The sequence below is a fragment of the Equus caballus genome, chromosome 3 (genome assembly GCF_041296265.1).
Source record: "Equus caballus isolate H_3958 breed thoroughbred chromosome 3, TB-T2T, whole genome shotgun sequence".
NCBI classification, from domain to species: domain Eukaryota; kingdom Metazoa; phylum Chordata; class Mammalia; order Perissodactyla; family Equidae; genus Equus; species Equus caballus.
In genome coordinates this window covers 51,218,931-51,233,047 of record NC_091686.1, presented here as the reverse complement: position 1 = coordinate 51,233,047, position 14,117 = coordinate 51,218,931, and the positions used below count along the sequence as shown (strand labels likewise).

At 33.5% G+C, this 14,117-nt stretch overlaps 1 protein-coding gene across 1 annotated transcript in view; it reads left to right on the top strand.

The window, feature by feature from the left end:
• Positions 1-14,117, top strand: part of GRID2 (glutamate ionotropic receptor delta type subunit 2) — a 1,371,230-nt gene that overhangs the window by 820,968 nt on the left and 536,145 nt on the right. The window contains exons 5-6 of the mRNA XM_023638677.2: positions 4,196-4,249; positions 12,124-12,297. Of these exons, the coding sequence (XP_023494445.2) occupies positions 4,196-4,249; positions 12,124-12,297 (228 nt within the window). The remainder of the gene's footprint in view (positions 1-4,195; positions 4,250-12,123; positions 12,298-14,117) is intronic.

Below are 14,117 nucleotides of genomic sequence, written 5' to 3'. Positions count from 1 at the left end.
GAAGACATGGTGATGAATTGTCAAGCTTTTCTAAGGATTCAGAAGTTCTAAAGTTCCTGCCAGTGACAGATGGTCTGTCCTTACTCATCGCTTGATCGCTTGTCTTCCTGACAGGACTTGATTCCCCCCCCACCCCTTTTTTGCTCAATTCCCTTCAAGTAAGCTCAGCTCCTTGGGAGGCGAGGTAGTCTCATTTGTTATAACTACATTGCTATATATAGAGGCGGTAGCAACTCTATATGATCAAGCACCATGCTTTGTTGACATTATTAATGTACACACATATAACGGTAAGAGAGAAGCATGGGAGAAGAGGGAGAGAGAAACAGATTACCAAGGAAAATCCACACTTTCTTTCTTTCTGTTATTTTGATAACCACACACTAGAGTCCCCAAGGATGGTTTTTTCTTACTGACTTGCTACTTTCTTTTGATAGCCCAAGCATAATGTGATCTTTTGGGCAGTGTTTGTTATCATTATGGCAACAAAATATATATTTTTTTTAGGACCTTCAAATATTTCGTAGCAATCTAAAAATTTTTGAAATTTTGCATTAAAAAGTAGAATTAGTGTTTACCAACTCGCTAGACATTTATAAAAATCTTCAGAATGAGACCAAACAACTCTAACAATGATGTACTTAGATATAAAATAGATTCCCACTGTCAACAAAAAGAAAATTTCAAGTTGCTTAATCCCTTTCATTGGCTCCAAATATGTTTACTGCTGAAATAGGATATGTGCTACTTAGGTAAGGAAGACGGGGAAGGAAACGATTTTCCCTCTTTGAGTTCTAACATAACTGTGGAAAGAAATATAAGGTTTAAAAAAATTCTAATGTTTTACAATAGCTTCTTAGTCCTTTATCCAGAAGTAATTCAGTCCTTCAAGTTAGTAATGCCACCAGTTCAATCCAGCATTACTTCAGCTGAAGTGTATTGAGTGGAAAGGGATTAATATTACTAAAAGACATATAAATTACCGGATGAATTGATTTGAGATTTACCATGTTAGTTGGCTTTTGTTGTCTACACAAGTAGCTGAGAAGTTATTTTTTTATGTAAATATGTCTCTCCTAAAAATTTTCGTTATATATTAGCTCAATTTGATATGTGATGAGGAAAAACAGCATTATTGTTGCTTTTTATCTTTTTTAAACTCTACAGCAATTTTGTCTCAATTATATATATATATAATATAAAATGTACTACTATTATATATATGTGTATAATGTACTAGTGTATCTATACTAGTCATTTAAGTGAAGGAACTCAAAGCCTACTGGGTTTCCAGGGTCTACCCTATTGGACTCTCTGTCATCTTTTTATACCCCTTGCTAAATGCTCCTTCCATTACCTGATGTCAGTTACCTTTTTAATTAGTGACTTTTTCACATTGCTCACTTTTAGTAACATTCAATTATTTAAAAAAGAGAACTCACGCCAGCGCTTTGGTTATGCATGAAGTTGTTAACCTAGACCTAAGGAAATGATATTCCTCTTTCAGTGGACAGTTCCTCAGATAGGGAATGGAAGCATTAACTGTCTGTGTACAACATAGCAATAAAAAAGTTTCAAAGCTTCCTTATAACATGGTTGCACAGTAATACACAGATTTTAGTTGTGTATACCTATCTATTTTGGTATATAATGAAAGGAAAGGGACATATCTAACTTTTCATTCTTAAGTACTTTTCTAGTATAATTTGTTTTTCTTCCCCAAAGAAAAATAGTCACTAAAAAAAGTTCTGAATATTCAATATTCATGAAAAGGTCATCAAATATTTCATGATTTTGAAATCATGCCTTTATAAAGTCAGAGAATTTAAAATTACTCTAATGAGTTTGTTTGTTAAAATTTATTAAGGTTAGAAAAGGTTGCATAGCTGAGGTTAATGAAAATGCATTGCATTCGATAAGATAGGCTAAATTACTCTAACAGGTAGACCCAAAATGTAATAACACCTCAACATAACATGTTTCTTTTGGGGTTAGCACAGTACTAAAGCAGGAAATAGGGGAATGAGGTCTGCTCTATGAACTTGAGCTTTTGTGGTAAATGATTTATTTCTTTACTGCAGTCATGTGCTAATAATTTTTTCCTTGTTTCGAATTTATACTGCTGTGTCTTGTATTTGAGTACTCATGACTCAAATGAGTACTCATATTTGAGTACTGATGACTCAAAACCAAAGACACCAGTGAGAGAAGATTACTCCCTGCTGACCCTAAGCAAAGGAGGGTGGTCGAGTGAGTAGAATCATGTCCTTGGATGACAGATTTGCCTTTCTCTTTTACATAAACACGAGATTGACTCTACGTCTCTATACTGTTTTATACTTTCGCCTGAAAGTTTATTTCAAGACAGAGAGTGTGAAAGATGTGTAAGTTTTATGGTCTAGACAAGTTATCAATAAGTTACTCTTACTTTCCACTTATTTCATAAATGCTGTTGCATGTCAGCTTTTCACTTAACGAATTCTACAGGTTAATGCAGAGTTTTTACAACCTGAATTTTTCTTACTCTGGCCACATGGTACAGATTATCTAAACAAGGGCAATTTAAGTTAAACTGAGTCATCTCTTTGTCTACTACCATTATTGCTTCAGCAGTGCTTTCAATCTATATCTTGGCTTTCACTTCTCTTTTCCCTGAATTCTCCCTGTTTCCATATTCTAGTCATGTGTTTTTTCCATATATAACCATTTCTCTCCATTTTATCCAGAGAACTACTTTCCTTATACTTGAGTCTCTGTTTTGTGTTTTTAAATTCATATGGAGTTCCCACTTACCTTCTAACACTTTTTATTGCTAAGAAATTACTGATGATTTGTCTCTAAGATGATTACAGAAAAATAATCATAAAATTGGAAATGAGGGCTGCCATTACTGGTATAAAGTGATTTTCTTTTTCAGCTAAAACCAAAAACTGCCATGGATCATATTTCCTACATTGTTTCACATGTAAATTGAGTATGCATGTATTTTAAAAAATGATAATGATGTAACTTAAAAATAGATAATATGCCTTTACTTCTATGATAACATATTATCTATATACCTCATATGGATCAGTCCAATGTATTCTGAAATTATATAAAATTTTTACCAAAATTTAAAAAAAACAAAAATTCTGCAAATAATTATACACTTTGAGAAAATATTGACTCACATTAGAAATATCTTTCCAGTTGTATTTATCGTGATTCAATTCATCTTTCAGTAGGCATTTCTCAATGGAACAAAGAATAACCACCAAAATACAATGTATACTTTATGACAACTCCTTGCTAGTTGATAGAAAACATCTTCATTTAAAACTCAATCCTTGGGTATTATTGGTGAAAAATAACATAATAATCTTTTATAAAACAGTCTCACCTATTATATGCCTTTATGCCCCGTGCCATGCATCATAAGAACATGTCTTAGAATGTGTATGAAAAATTGGATAGACTGGAGACTTTCATACAAAAGCTAACTTTTTTCGCCTAAACGAAGGGTCATTTAGAATCAATTAATCCAAAATTTAGTCAGCCAAGATTACTATCAATATCTTATTTGCTTTTCTTTGTACATGTTTTATTTCTGTTCATGTTATTAGCAATCTAAAAGCTACTGAAATTACCCACCCATACCTTAATGCTAATATAATATTTGTTGCTTTTACTCTTTACATTCAGATGATTTTAAAATTGGATCTCCTTAGAATACACATGCACAAAACTTTTCAGAACATAGAGCAATTTACTCTGTCAAGGCAATAGCAAGCATACACACGGGGAAGTATCAGAAGGTAAGAAGGTTAAGTTAGAGCCAGATTGTGGAGAGATATGTACTTAGATATTTATTAGGTAGATAATAAAAAGCCGAAAAGTTTATTTGGAATAGGAAATGTGATTTGAACTCCACTCTCAGTTAAATCGGCATACAGTATTATTTATATTATTTTTTTCAGTTGAAACCTATGTTTTCCTAGGCTTTTGATGAATTATAATTTCAAACTTGGTTAGCAAATCTACAATGTATCTATACATCAAAGAAAAATGCTTCTACAGTGTTTTACTAACAGTTTTCCATCTTCAATTGAATAACGAAGACCTTTCTAACATCTAATTCATTTTTTGCCATTTGAAATTTGGTCTGTTTTTCGTGACTAATGCTTACTGATGACTGGTTTGTTTTCTATTCTAGGTTGTGGAGACTAATTTGGTTGCCTTTGACTGTCACTGGATCATTATAAATGAGGTAAAGCCAACTAGACCTTTTTGTCAGTTCTGGGTCCTGTTTTCACATGTATAGTCACAGCATTCCTATGGCCTTGAATTTCTAAAAGGAAACAACACAAAGTAAGCTTCCAGTTTACTGAGTGAATGCTGTTAAATAAAAATAGAATGAGGAGTTTTTAAAAATTATAAAGGGCTTTGTATGAATAAAATAAGTGCAGTACACCTCCCCACTGAGCATCCTCTAGCATTTTCCGTTGGCACACGCTGCCTGCTTTGGGAGATCATCTTTATGAAAAGTACAGTTCTTCTTTGTAAGCAAAGTGAATTCCTCCCAGTGGAGTGCTTGTGTTCCATTTGTATTTTAATGTTATTTCTAGAACTTTTATATCACTCCCCCTTTACACAAGGATTAAATAGTTCAGCATATGAATATGAATAAATAAGAATGGATTTTTTCTTTTCATAAAGAAATACTACTGTTTTAAAATCCATCAACTTGTCAAATTCCTTGTGAAAGTTTTTGATCTTTGTAAAGATAATACGTAAAAATTAAAAATTTTAAAATTTTAAAATTATGTTGAAACATGAGAGCCCTGAGAACTAAGTTGTTCCATTAGCGCCTGCCTGTCAGAGTTGAAAAGGACAATGAGCACATCAGTCATGGACAAATAATGAGATCACGCGGGTTTGTCCTCAACAAGACCTGGCATTCAATCGTATCTATTACTTATGAATAAAAATAATGAGTTATTTGTCAACAGACACTAAATATTGAATTATAGAATAATACATTTTGTCTCAGGGACAAATAGAATTTTGAGTAAGAATTCTGGTTTTGCAGTCAACAAGATAGGCTCAATCCTGGCTATAAAATTGGTTAGCTGTGTTACTATGGTATATAGTATAATCATCCTGTGCCTCAGTCCTTTTATTTGTATAGTAAGTGTAATAACGTTTACTTTGCGGGTTCATAATAAAAATTAAGTGAGATATTATCTAATGCTCTTATTAACACAGTGCCTGACAAATGACAATAAATGGTACTGCAGAAATGATTGTAGCACATTAAAGTTCACAGATCACTTGCTCACACATTATTTTGTCGAATACTAAACATTATTCTATGAAGTATTGAGGGAATGAGGTACATTGAGGGGAAATGATTTGCCTCTCTTCACACAGCAAAATAAAAACGATTCCCAGTTTCAAGTCGTTTCTCCTAACCACACTTCATTGATGGAATTTTAGCCCCATTGATGGTTCTTTACTTTGGTGTAAAGATACTGGAAACATCTTACAAGCCTGTTTTTGATCTGCCAAACTTTAGGTCCACATGATTTGTCACCGTAATTTCTCATGTCAAATTAAGATGTATTCTTCTGAGATCCCCACAGGGAACATGTATGTGTGAGATCTGCTTTGCAATGAAGTCTTTATACCTTCTAACTTTCTAATATCTCTCAATTTTCCATCTAGAAAGACTAAACAGCAGGATAGAGGGAAGGGAAAAGGGAAACTTTGCAAACCGTCGTAATAACTTTTCAAATTAGATATTTTCATTTCTATTTTTTCTGCAAGGAATCTAAGATCCAAATAAATTAAACAGTTTGCCAAATATTACACACCTATTAAATGGTGATAATGGGATTTAAAACTTAGCCTTTTCCAGTGCAAAGGTTTGGTTTTTTTTGCTTTGTTTTCCTTCATTTGTTAATTGTCCTTATAGATTATAGTTTCAAAATTTCTGCTCCCTCAATTTTAATCTTATGGGAGCATTTTATCCTATTAGTTTTGGTCTTTAGTTTAATAATTTTCTAGATTACTATTTTTTGAAATAGAGAGTCCTCCTAATTTCTTATTTTTGTCTCACCCACTTAATAATGGGGAACAGACTACGTAGATTCCCTGATGTAAAATAAGCTGGAGTCATTTTGCATGTTCACATCAATAGAGCTGGTTAAGAAAAAGTACTGATTTCTTTCCCCCTTAGAGACATAGATCAATCAAACCAATTAATACTTATAATCATTAAATGGAAATGCCCATTCCCTTCTATTCTTTGGTAAGATTGCAGAAGTGACCCCTGAATTAATTTTTTTACATATCCAATTTAACTGTACCTGAATCTTAAAAGTATGAACCCAGGTAGAGCTCCCCAGAACACCAGTGGTCATCTGTCTACTGCTTACGTGTCGACTTGTGTGTGGAAGAGAACACTCCTTCCTGTTACACAGAGGAAGGCTGACTGAGTAGACGAGCATGTATTTCAGTGGTGATGAATATCTCAGAAAGAATAGCGGTTTTATATTTTGCTGTATCTTTCATAAACATTATGACTCATTTTGGGGAACTTATTAAAGTTCATTTCTTAAAATGTTAGGAGGGCAAATACAGTCTTTAAATGGATGTTCCATAATTTGGGCCACTATTCTGCAAAATAAAACATCCACACAAAGCAATCTAACCAGTAAATAACAATACATGTTAGAAGTATGGAAGACAGTGTAGAAGACCTCAATACTTTTCTCCTCTTTCACACTTGGGTTTTCTACTGTAATCTGTCATAGCTATTTATAACTTCACCTTTACCATTACTGAAACCCTGTCTCTTTTCTACCCACAGCCTCCTTACTAGTCCTTGAGCAGAGGTGTCATTTCTTTTGGACAAGTCAGTACCTCTTAGCCTTTGAAAAATGCAATGTTCACAGCCCACACTGTTCATATGGATTATTATTTTTATAGAAACTAGGTTAAAACTCAGAGATTAAGCGTGTTTTCTGTATTCTCATCCCTAAGAAAAACCATCATTGTCCAGTGTATCTGTGGTCAACGCTCTGTTAAAAAACAAAATTCAATTAAGTAAATCTGAAGATCTAATCGACTTTATTCTACCATTTATTAATTGGCAGCATCCCATCTAGCAAGTAGAGATACTCCAAGGAGCTGCACAAAATGGAAGACATTTATAAGCAGAAAGAGGGTGGGGCAAGAAGGTATTAACAAAAGTAAAGAAACAATAGTTTCAGGGTGGGGCATCCTCTTTCGGAGGAAGGGAAGAGCATGGGTTTCATCATGCAGATTACCTCAGTAATGTTAGTCAGGAAATTCCAGAGTGGTCCATTAAGATTGCATTCCTGTGGAAGGTGGACACTGCAGTGGGGTCAGGTGTTCAGTCTAGGTTTGGGATCATGGGCTTTAGCACAAGTGACGCCATTTTGGGCCTGTGGTTTTTCTCTTTAACAACTCTTACTTCCACATGATTCCATTCAGCCACCACATTCTCTCGGAAATATGCCTTAGGAAACTTGACTCACTGCCTTTTACTTCATTTACAGTCTTGTTTATACAAATTTATAATGTATTAATTGTAATTTACCCTAGATTCAGTGAAAGAAGAAACATGGATTTCTGAAATTTTCTAGGAAGCTAATAAACTCCAAAAGTAACAAAAACGACAGCAAAAAACCCAACAATGTGCAAATGTCCATTTTGACTGAACATGGAAATCATGAATCTGTCTAGTTTGGTTTGTGTAGTTACTATTTTTGTTGCTGATTTTAAAATGGGTTGCAAACATTTATTTAATCTTATTGCACCAATAGTTTTTTAGAGAGGGATATAAATCAAAGTTGGCATTATGCATCATGATACAAATTGATGTGGAAATGTGAAAACAATATATTTTTTTCATTTGCATTAAGTGTGCTGTAATAATGAGAGGCTGCGCTAGCTCATATGGTGTCATCAATCATGTGTTAGTAGCTGGTAATGGTATTTATCTTCTCCCTGCAATCAGTGCATCAAGCTCAGAACAGCCTTTTCAAATAAGTATTGTCATCCCTTCAGGGTCCTGAAGCAGATGGCTCAGGACTTTATTTAAGTTTTACAAAAGTTAGAAGTTCAGATCGGAAGATATACACTGTTCAGAGCTGCAAGAAGCATAATGCTATATGTCCGCTGCTATTCCCTGATAGTGCTGAACCTGACCTTTGGTGTCCTGACTTCTTATTTAAATAATTTTAAGTCAACATTCTATGTTAATCACTGCGGACTTCTGCAGTTAAGGGGAAGATGTTGTTGTTGAGATGAAAAAAGCCTATATGTGTAATGGATGTTTTTCATTTTTCCTAGTTTAGTGATTAATTGACTGCTCGCTACTGATCTGTCAAGCAGAAAGTTGCCATTCTGCTCCTCTTCCTGCTGGTATATAGCCTACAGTTGGTTTTGCTCCATATTTCAACATAATGTTTGTGTAATTATTTCACATTAATGTTAAACTTTATGGAAGCATCAGAGGATCATCTTTGCTAAAGCATGAAGAATATAAACATATTAGCAAAAACAACAACAACAAAAGCATAATCTTTTCAAATCACACCACATGGTACACGGCTTCATATCATTACTAAAATCTGTTTTATTCAGAATTGTTAAAGTTATTAAAACATCACGGTGTCTAGACTTAAAATTTCAGATATCTATGTTCAGAAGGTAGTTTGGTGAAACCTTGCCATTCATTCATTCAGTTTTTCATTTATCATCAACTTTTGAATACCTACTAAGAGCCAGGAACTTCCTTAGATGCTGAGATAAAAGAATGGGAAAAGGAGGAAGGGATCCCTTCTCTGAAATGGTCTATACAGTGTAGCTTGGCATCTGATCTAATGGATTTTGAGAGTCTTTCCTTCCCTGGAATTCTATTAATTTAAGCTTAAAGCTGATAGCCTACAAAGATTCAGGAGTGATACAAACCTCCTGAAAGATTTGTTCCAGGAAGTGGCTCTTTCTGGATGGAGCTGTATCCCTAACAGATATTTAAGCTTTTTTCTTCCTTCGCTCTTACACAGTTCAGGGTTCACCCTACATTAAACTATCACAGCAAAGTGAATATGAATATTTTCTGGGATATATTGACTCGAGTCTTAATAATTTTTGATTATTCATTTAAATTATTTTTGGGAAAAAACACTGTATGCCTTGCTCCTACAGAAGTAAAATAGAGAAAAATTTGGTACACTAAAACATAGTTGTTCCTTTTTTATTGCAAGATTAATTCCTATTTCATAAAAATACCATTCAAATAAAGACTAGAAAATGGACAAATAATTTTATAATTTAAATTCTTTAAATTCTGTAAGAATCAGGAATTTCTGTGTGTCTTTATAGAGATTAGCACATTTGGTAGCACTGGGGCCTTGGGAGAGTGAGTGTTTGGTGAACTAGTTCCTCACATGACTACTTAAAAAGATCAAATGGTTTAAAGGTCTTTAAAATTCAGAGCATTAGAACAATACAGATTCTAATCGATTATACAATAGTTTCATATTTTAATACAGAAGTTCACTCGTGGATTTTTTTTCATTTAAAAAGCTCTCTTCATAGACTAAGCGTTCGCTTGGCTTTCAGCATTTATATAACATTACATCTGTCACTCTTGAATGCACCTTTTGAAATGCAGACGTAAAGTTCTGTAAATATAAAATAGCTGCCTAATCACGTTTTCATATCACTATCAAACTATTTTTGAGATCAGGTGTCAAAACTGAAACTGCAAGTGAATTTTTTGAGACAGACTGTTAGCTTTCTTCAGAATGGCAGATTCTTTCCTCCCAGAAAATTGCTTTATTTTCCCTTCGCCAAATAATAATAGGCAAAATATATTCAATTCAAACTGACATTTCCTCAGATATAGTTTAGTTACTTAGATACCTGAGAACTTCAGCTTTTGGAACCTATAAAAGGTAATCATCCGTTTTTACGGATTTGAAAATAGTCTTCTTAAAGACATGGCGCTTTGTCAATGGTTTTATCATTCCTTATGGAATCATCAGGCTATTAAATGCTGGAATAATATATCTTTATAGTTTTAATTCTTATCATTCATGAATATTAATCTAGATAATTCCTTTAAGGAAATTTGGATTTCTCGCATACTTACTCAAGAGAACATCTCTTTTGATGACATTTATAAATTCATAGTATGAATAAAGAGGATTTTAAATGAAGAGCCTGGACTCTCCCAGATTCTTTATTTATAGATTGAGAACAACAGTCTCTGAACCAGAATGTGGTTTTTAGTAGAAAATGAAATAATTGCTAAAGTGTTTAGCATTTTGCCTAATATATAGCAGGAACTTAGTTAATGCAAGTTTTTATTCTAATGTGCTGATTCACAGTTCATCATGGGGGGAGCAAGTAGAAACGGTGTTGTTTGATAAAATGTTGATAAATCTTAGTATTGCTTAAGAAAAAAAGACCACAAGTATAACAAAATTTAGTTAATATCATGAGAAAAGCGGTAGAATTTTTCACTGCGTTTTAAATGAAAATTGCGCAATATGGAATTTGGAAAAATGTAAATACATTGAATAGCAATATTAATTAACTTAAAAATATTTCCACTTAAAGTTCAGGTTAAAATGGAGTTGACAGGACACTGTTTAATTCTGTTTTGAGTGTAGATGACAGAGAATTAAAAAGTGACCTGTTTTTGCCGGACAGAATTTTTGGTGGCCAGTGAAATGACACAGACTAAAGGAAAAAGAGGGCATTTTAAACTGAGAAAAGCCATTTTTTATGGTGCATTAAGGATTAATCGACCAGAAATCCAGGATATTATGCTGGATACAGCTGATGGCAGGTGTTATTTTATTTTCAGCAAATCTATATTTCAGAAAGATCATAAATAAAGGATGAATTTTAAAGCTAATATATGCTATAAGGAAGAATACTATGTGATTAGTCCAGTAAGGAAAAGAAGAAAATTTACACCTGTAAATAGTCTTTTACTCTTTCATTATTCTGCAATAATTCTTTGAATCAAAACTGAGAAACGTTCACCATAGTCCAAAATTTATCCCGTGTCAAATCTTTTATTTCTATTGCCATAAGAATCTGTGGAAACCAATAATATGTTAATTGCAAAGGCTTTATTCTTTTAAAAGGTTCCAAATGGACTCTATGAGCACAAACTGCTTTAGTAAAGACCCCCTTAAAAAGAAGATTTATTCTATCTCTTCTATTCTGACAAATTCCAGTTAGAACAGATGTATGTTATAAAAATATTATTTCATTTTTATTACTTCTACATCCATGATTTAACCAAACCTTAAAATTTAAGTCTGGAGTTGGTAGGTCAGGGGAGAAGGAAGCATAAAATTCATTTCTTTGAGTTTGGCAAACACTCATATGCAAAGTAACATGAATTTGGATAAAGAGCATTAGGATTCTTCATTCACTCATCTGTTTCACACTGTATTAATCAACAGAATTTTTCATCTTTATGTCAAGGCCACAGTTATATCCTTATACATTCAGCGGTTAGCACTTTGTTTAATCCATTCCGTACACCGATAGTTCTAAGAAATCATTGGGAAAAGTGTTAAAAAGTAATATCCCCTCTTGCTCTCTCTACTTGCCTTATTTAAGAATACCATTTTTCATTGCTTAAAACAATATATGTTACTCTTAACATTTCGACTATCTTCCTAGGTACTCAAAGTACCTTGAAATCCATTAATGAATAATAAAGTATAATAGTCACTTATTTTGTGACCTTTTTTGATGTTTAGACAACAAATATTTTTCCAAAATGTTCAACAGAATAGATTATAAACTTATTATTAATAAAGTTTATTTAAGTCAATTGCTGCATTTGAGTTATTTCATCATTAATGTATATAATTTAAAGCACAGACAGCACCTACAAATGAGTTGATCATTTTAGTGAACATGTATTGTTTTTTTCACGTGAATGTGTGCTAAGCCTTAAGCAAATGTATTACAGTAACAGAATCCCTTAGCTTTTCTAGATGACAACTCATTAATAGTTTTGTGTTTCTGTTACTTTATTGAAGCATTTCTTATTCTTCCATCTACTATTTTATCTTATAGGAAATAAACGATGTGGACGTACAGGAACTTGTAAGAAGGTCAATTGGAAGGTTAACCATCATTCGGCAGACATTTCCAGTCCCCCAGAATATAAGTCAGCGATGTTTCCGTGGCAACCACCGAATATCTTCAACATTGTGTGATCCAAAGGATCCATTTGCTCAGAATATGGAGGTATATTCTAAGTGCCGCAGTATTTCTGTCAAGCTGCTTTGTTGGCCGGTTGTAGAGAGAGCTTTTTGAGTTGCATTAGATTCAGAATTATACACGTTTGCATTTTCTGAACTATTCTCCTCCAGTAGTTAAATAAGTCTGATGGGGAGAGTGTTAAGAATTCATGTCTTTGATCCTTTTGACCTCATTGTAGCAAAATATCTACTTGTTTAATAAAAATATAATGAATAAAGGATATTTTCTTCTCAGCAAGTAGGTCCATAGCATTTCCCATGATAGAGTTTGTGATTAATACTTCTTAATGCCTAATTCCAAATTATTAAGCTAATAAATTTACTTGAATTTTCTGGCATAATGTGCACATAGAAATTTGTTTTTCTCAAAGATTAGTCTCCAATTTGAAGAACTTCACCAAAAAACTATTTAGCAATGCAAAAATGCATAGTGTTATACAGTCATAACCAAATCAGATGGGATATAGCTGAAACCTTTGATTTTCAGAATACAACAAAGAATTTGAAAGTAAATAAATAAAATCTCTGAGCAGCAAAACAGAGAACACCAAGCCCCTGCAGCTTACCCGTAAGGATGCCTTTTAAATACTCACTCGGAGCCTATTTCTTTTTTTTAAGGAAAATCCTATCAGATATTTTTGTTTTATTTCTCTTTACACTGGCTATCTCACTATGTCAATTTGAAGCGGGGCGGGGGGGGGGGGCGGGGGATGGTTACAAAAGGCAGGCACATCGACAACAAGCAGGGTGCCATAAGGAGCACTCTCTAGCAAGCAAGAAACAGGAAAAAAGGAAAACAATCTGATACACTAATTCAAATATCCTATCAGTGTAGGCCTTTTCCCATAAAAACAACTCTGTGTCATAAAACAGTGCCTAAGGGTATCACTGTAGTGTACTGCTAGCATATTAGTTAATATTTAAACAATAACCTTGAGATATCAACAAAGATCAAAAAAACATAGGATATATTTTAGAAACCTATTCTTTTAAAATGATTTATATCAAAAAAGTTTTAGTACTTAGAGATGTTCATTTTGAACAGTGTGAAAATATAACTAGTAGGAGAACTAGCTTATCCTTAACAATACTAGATAAATAAAGTGATTTTGCAAACTACTTCTTTTGAAAGATAACTCCACAGCCTCCCCATCTTTAGTCAGCTTTGAATTTTGTTTTAGATGAGTAACCATTTATCGAACCATTTCTTCATCTTATTACCATTGTAACGGGCAGTATGTATTTGCCAGGCAGCTGGCTCCAGGATCATTGCCCATAGAACTTTCTGTTCTTGTTTAAGCTCTTTTAGAATAGGTTCCCTCCAGAACCTGGCATCATAAAATCACATAAAGTAATCACCTGTCCTTACTTCCCCTGTCATACCTCCCACAGTGCTGTGCACCTTTGTGGATATTTCTGGATTTGAATGTAGTTAAGGAAAAGGCAATGGTCAAAGCAAGCCACTCTGAACCCTAAACGAGGCCTGTTTAATTTTTATTGCCAATCTTATTATAATGACCCATCTTTTCATATTAATTGAGCATGAGTATAATTGATGTGAAAATGATAGAATTTTAGATAGAGAAAAACATGGAAGGACTTGCATTTAGAAAATTATGAGAGATTCAAGGCTGTTCCAGTCAAAAGAAGCAGCAGGAAATGTAGAAACTGGGAAAGCAGAAAGTCGCTACACAGTATTTTAAAGCACATTCACCTAAAAGCATAATCCTTCCAATTCAATTAATGAGGTCCTTGAAATCAGGGAGCAAATATGTTATTTATCTTTAATTCCCAGACCTATCTGAA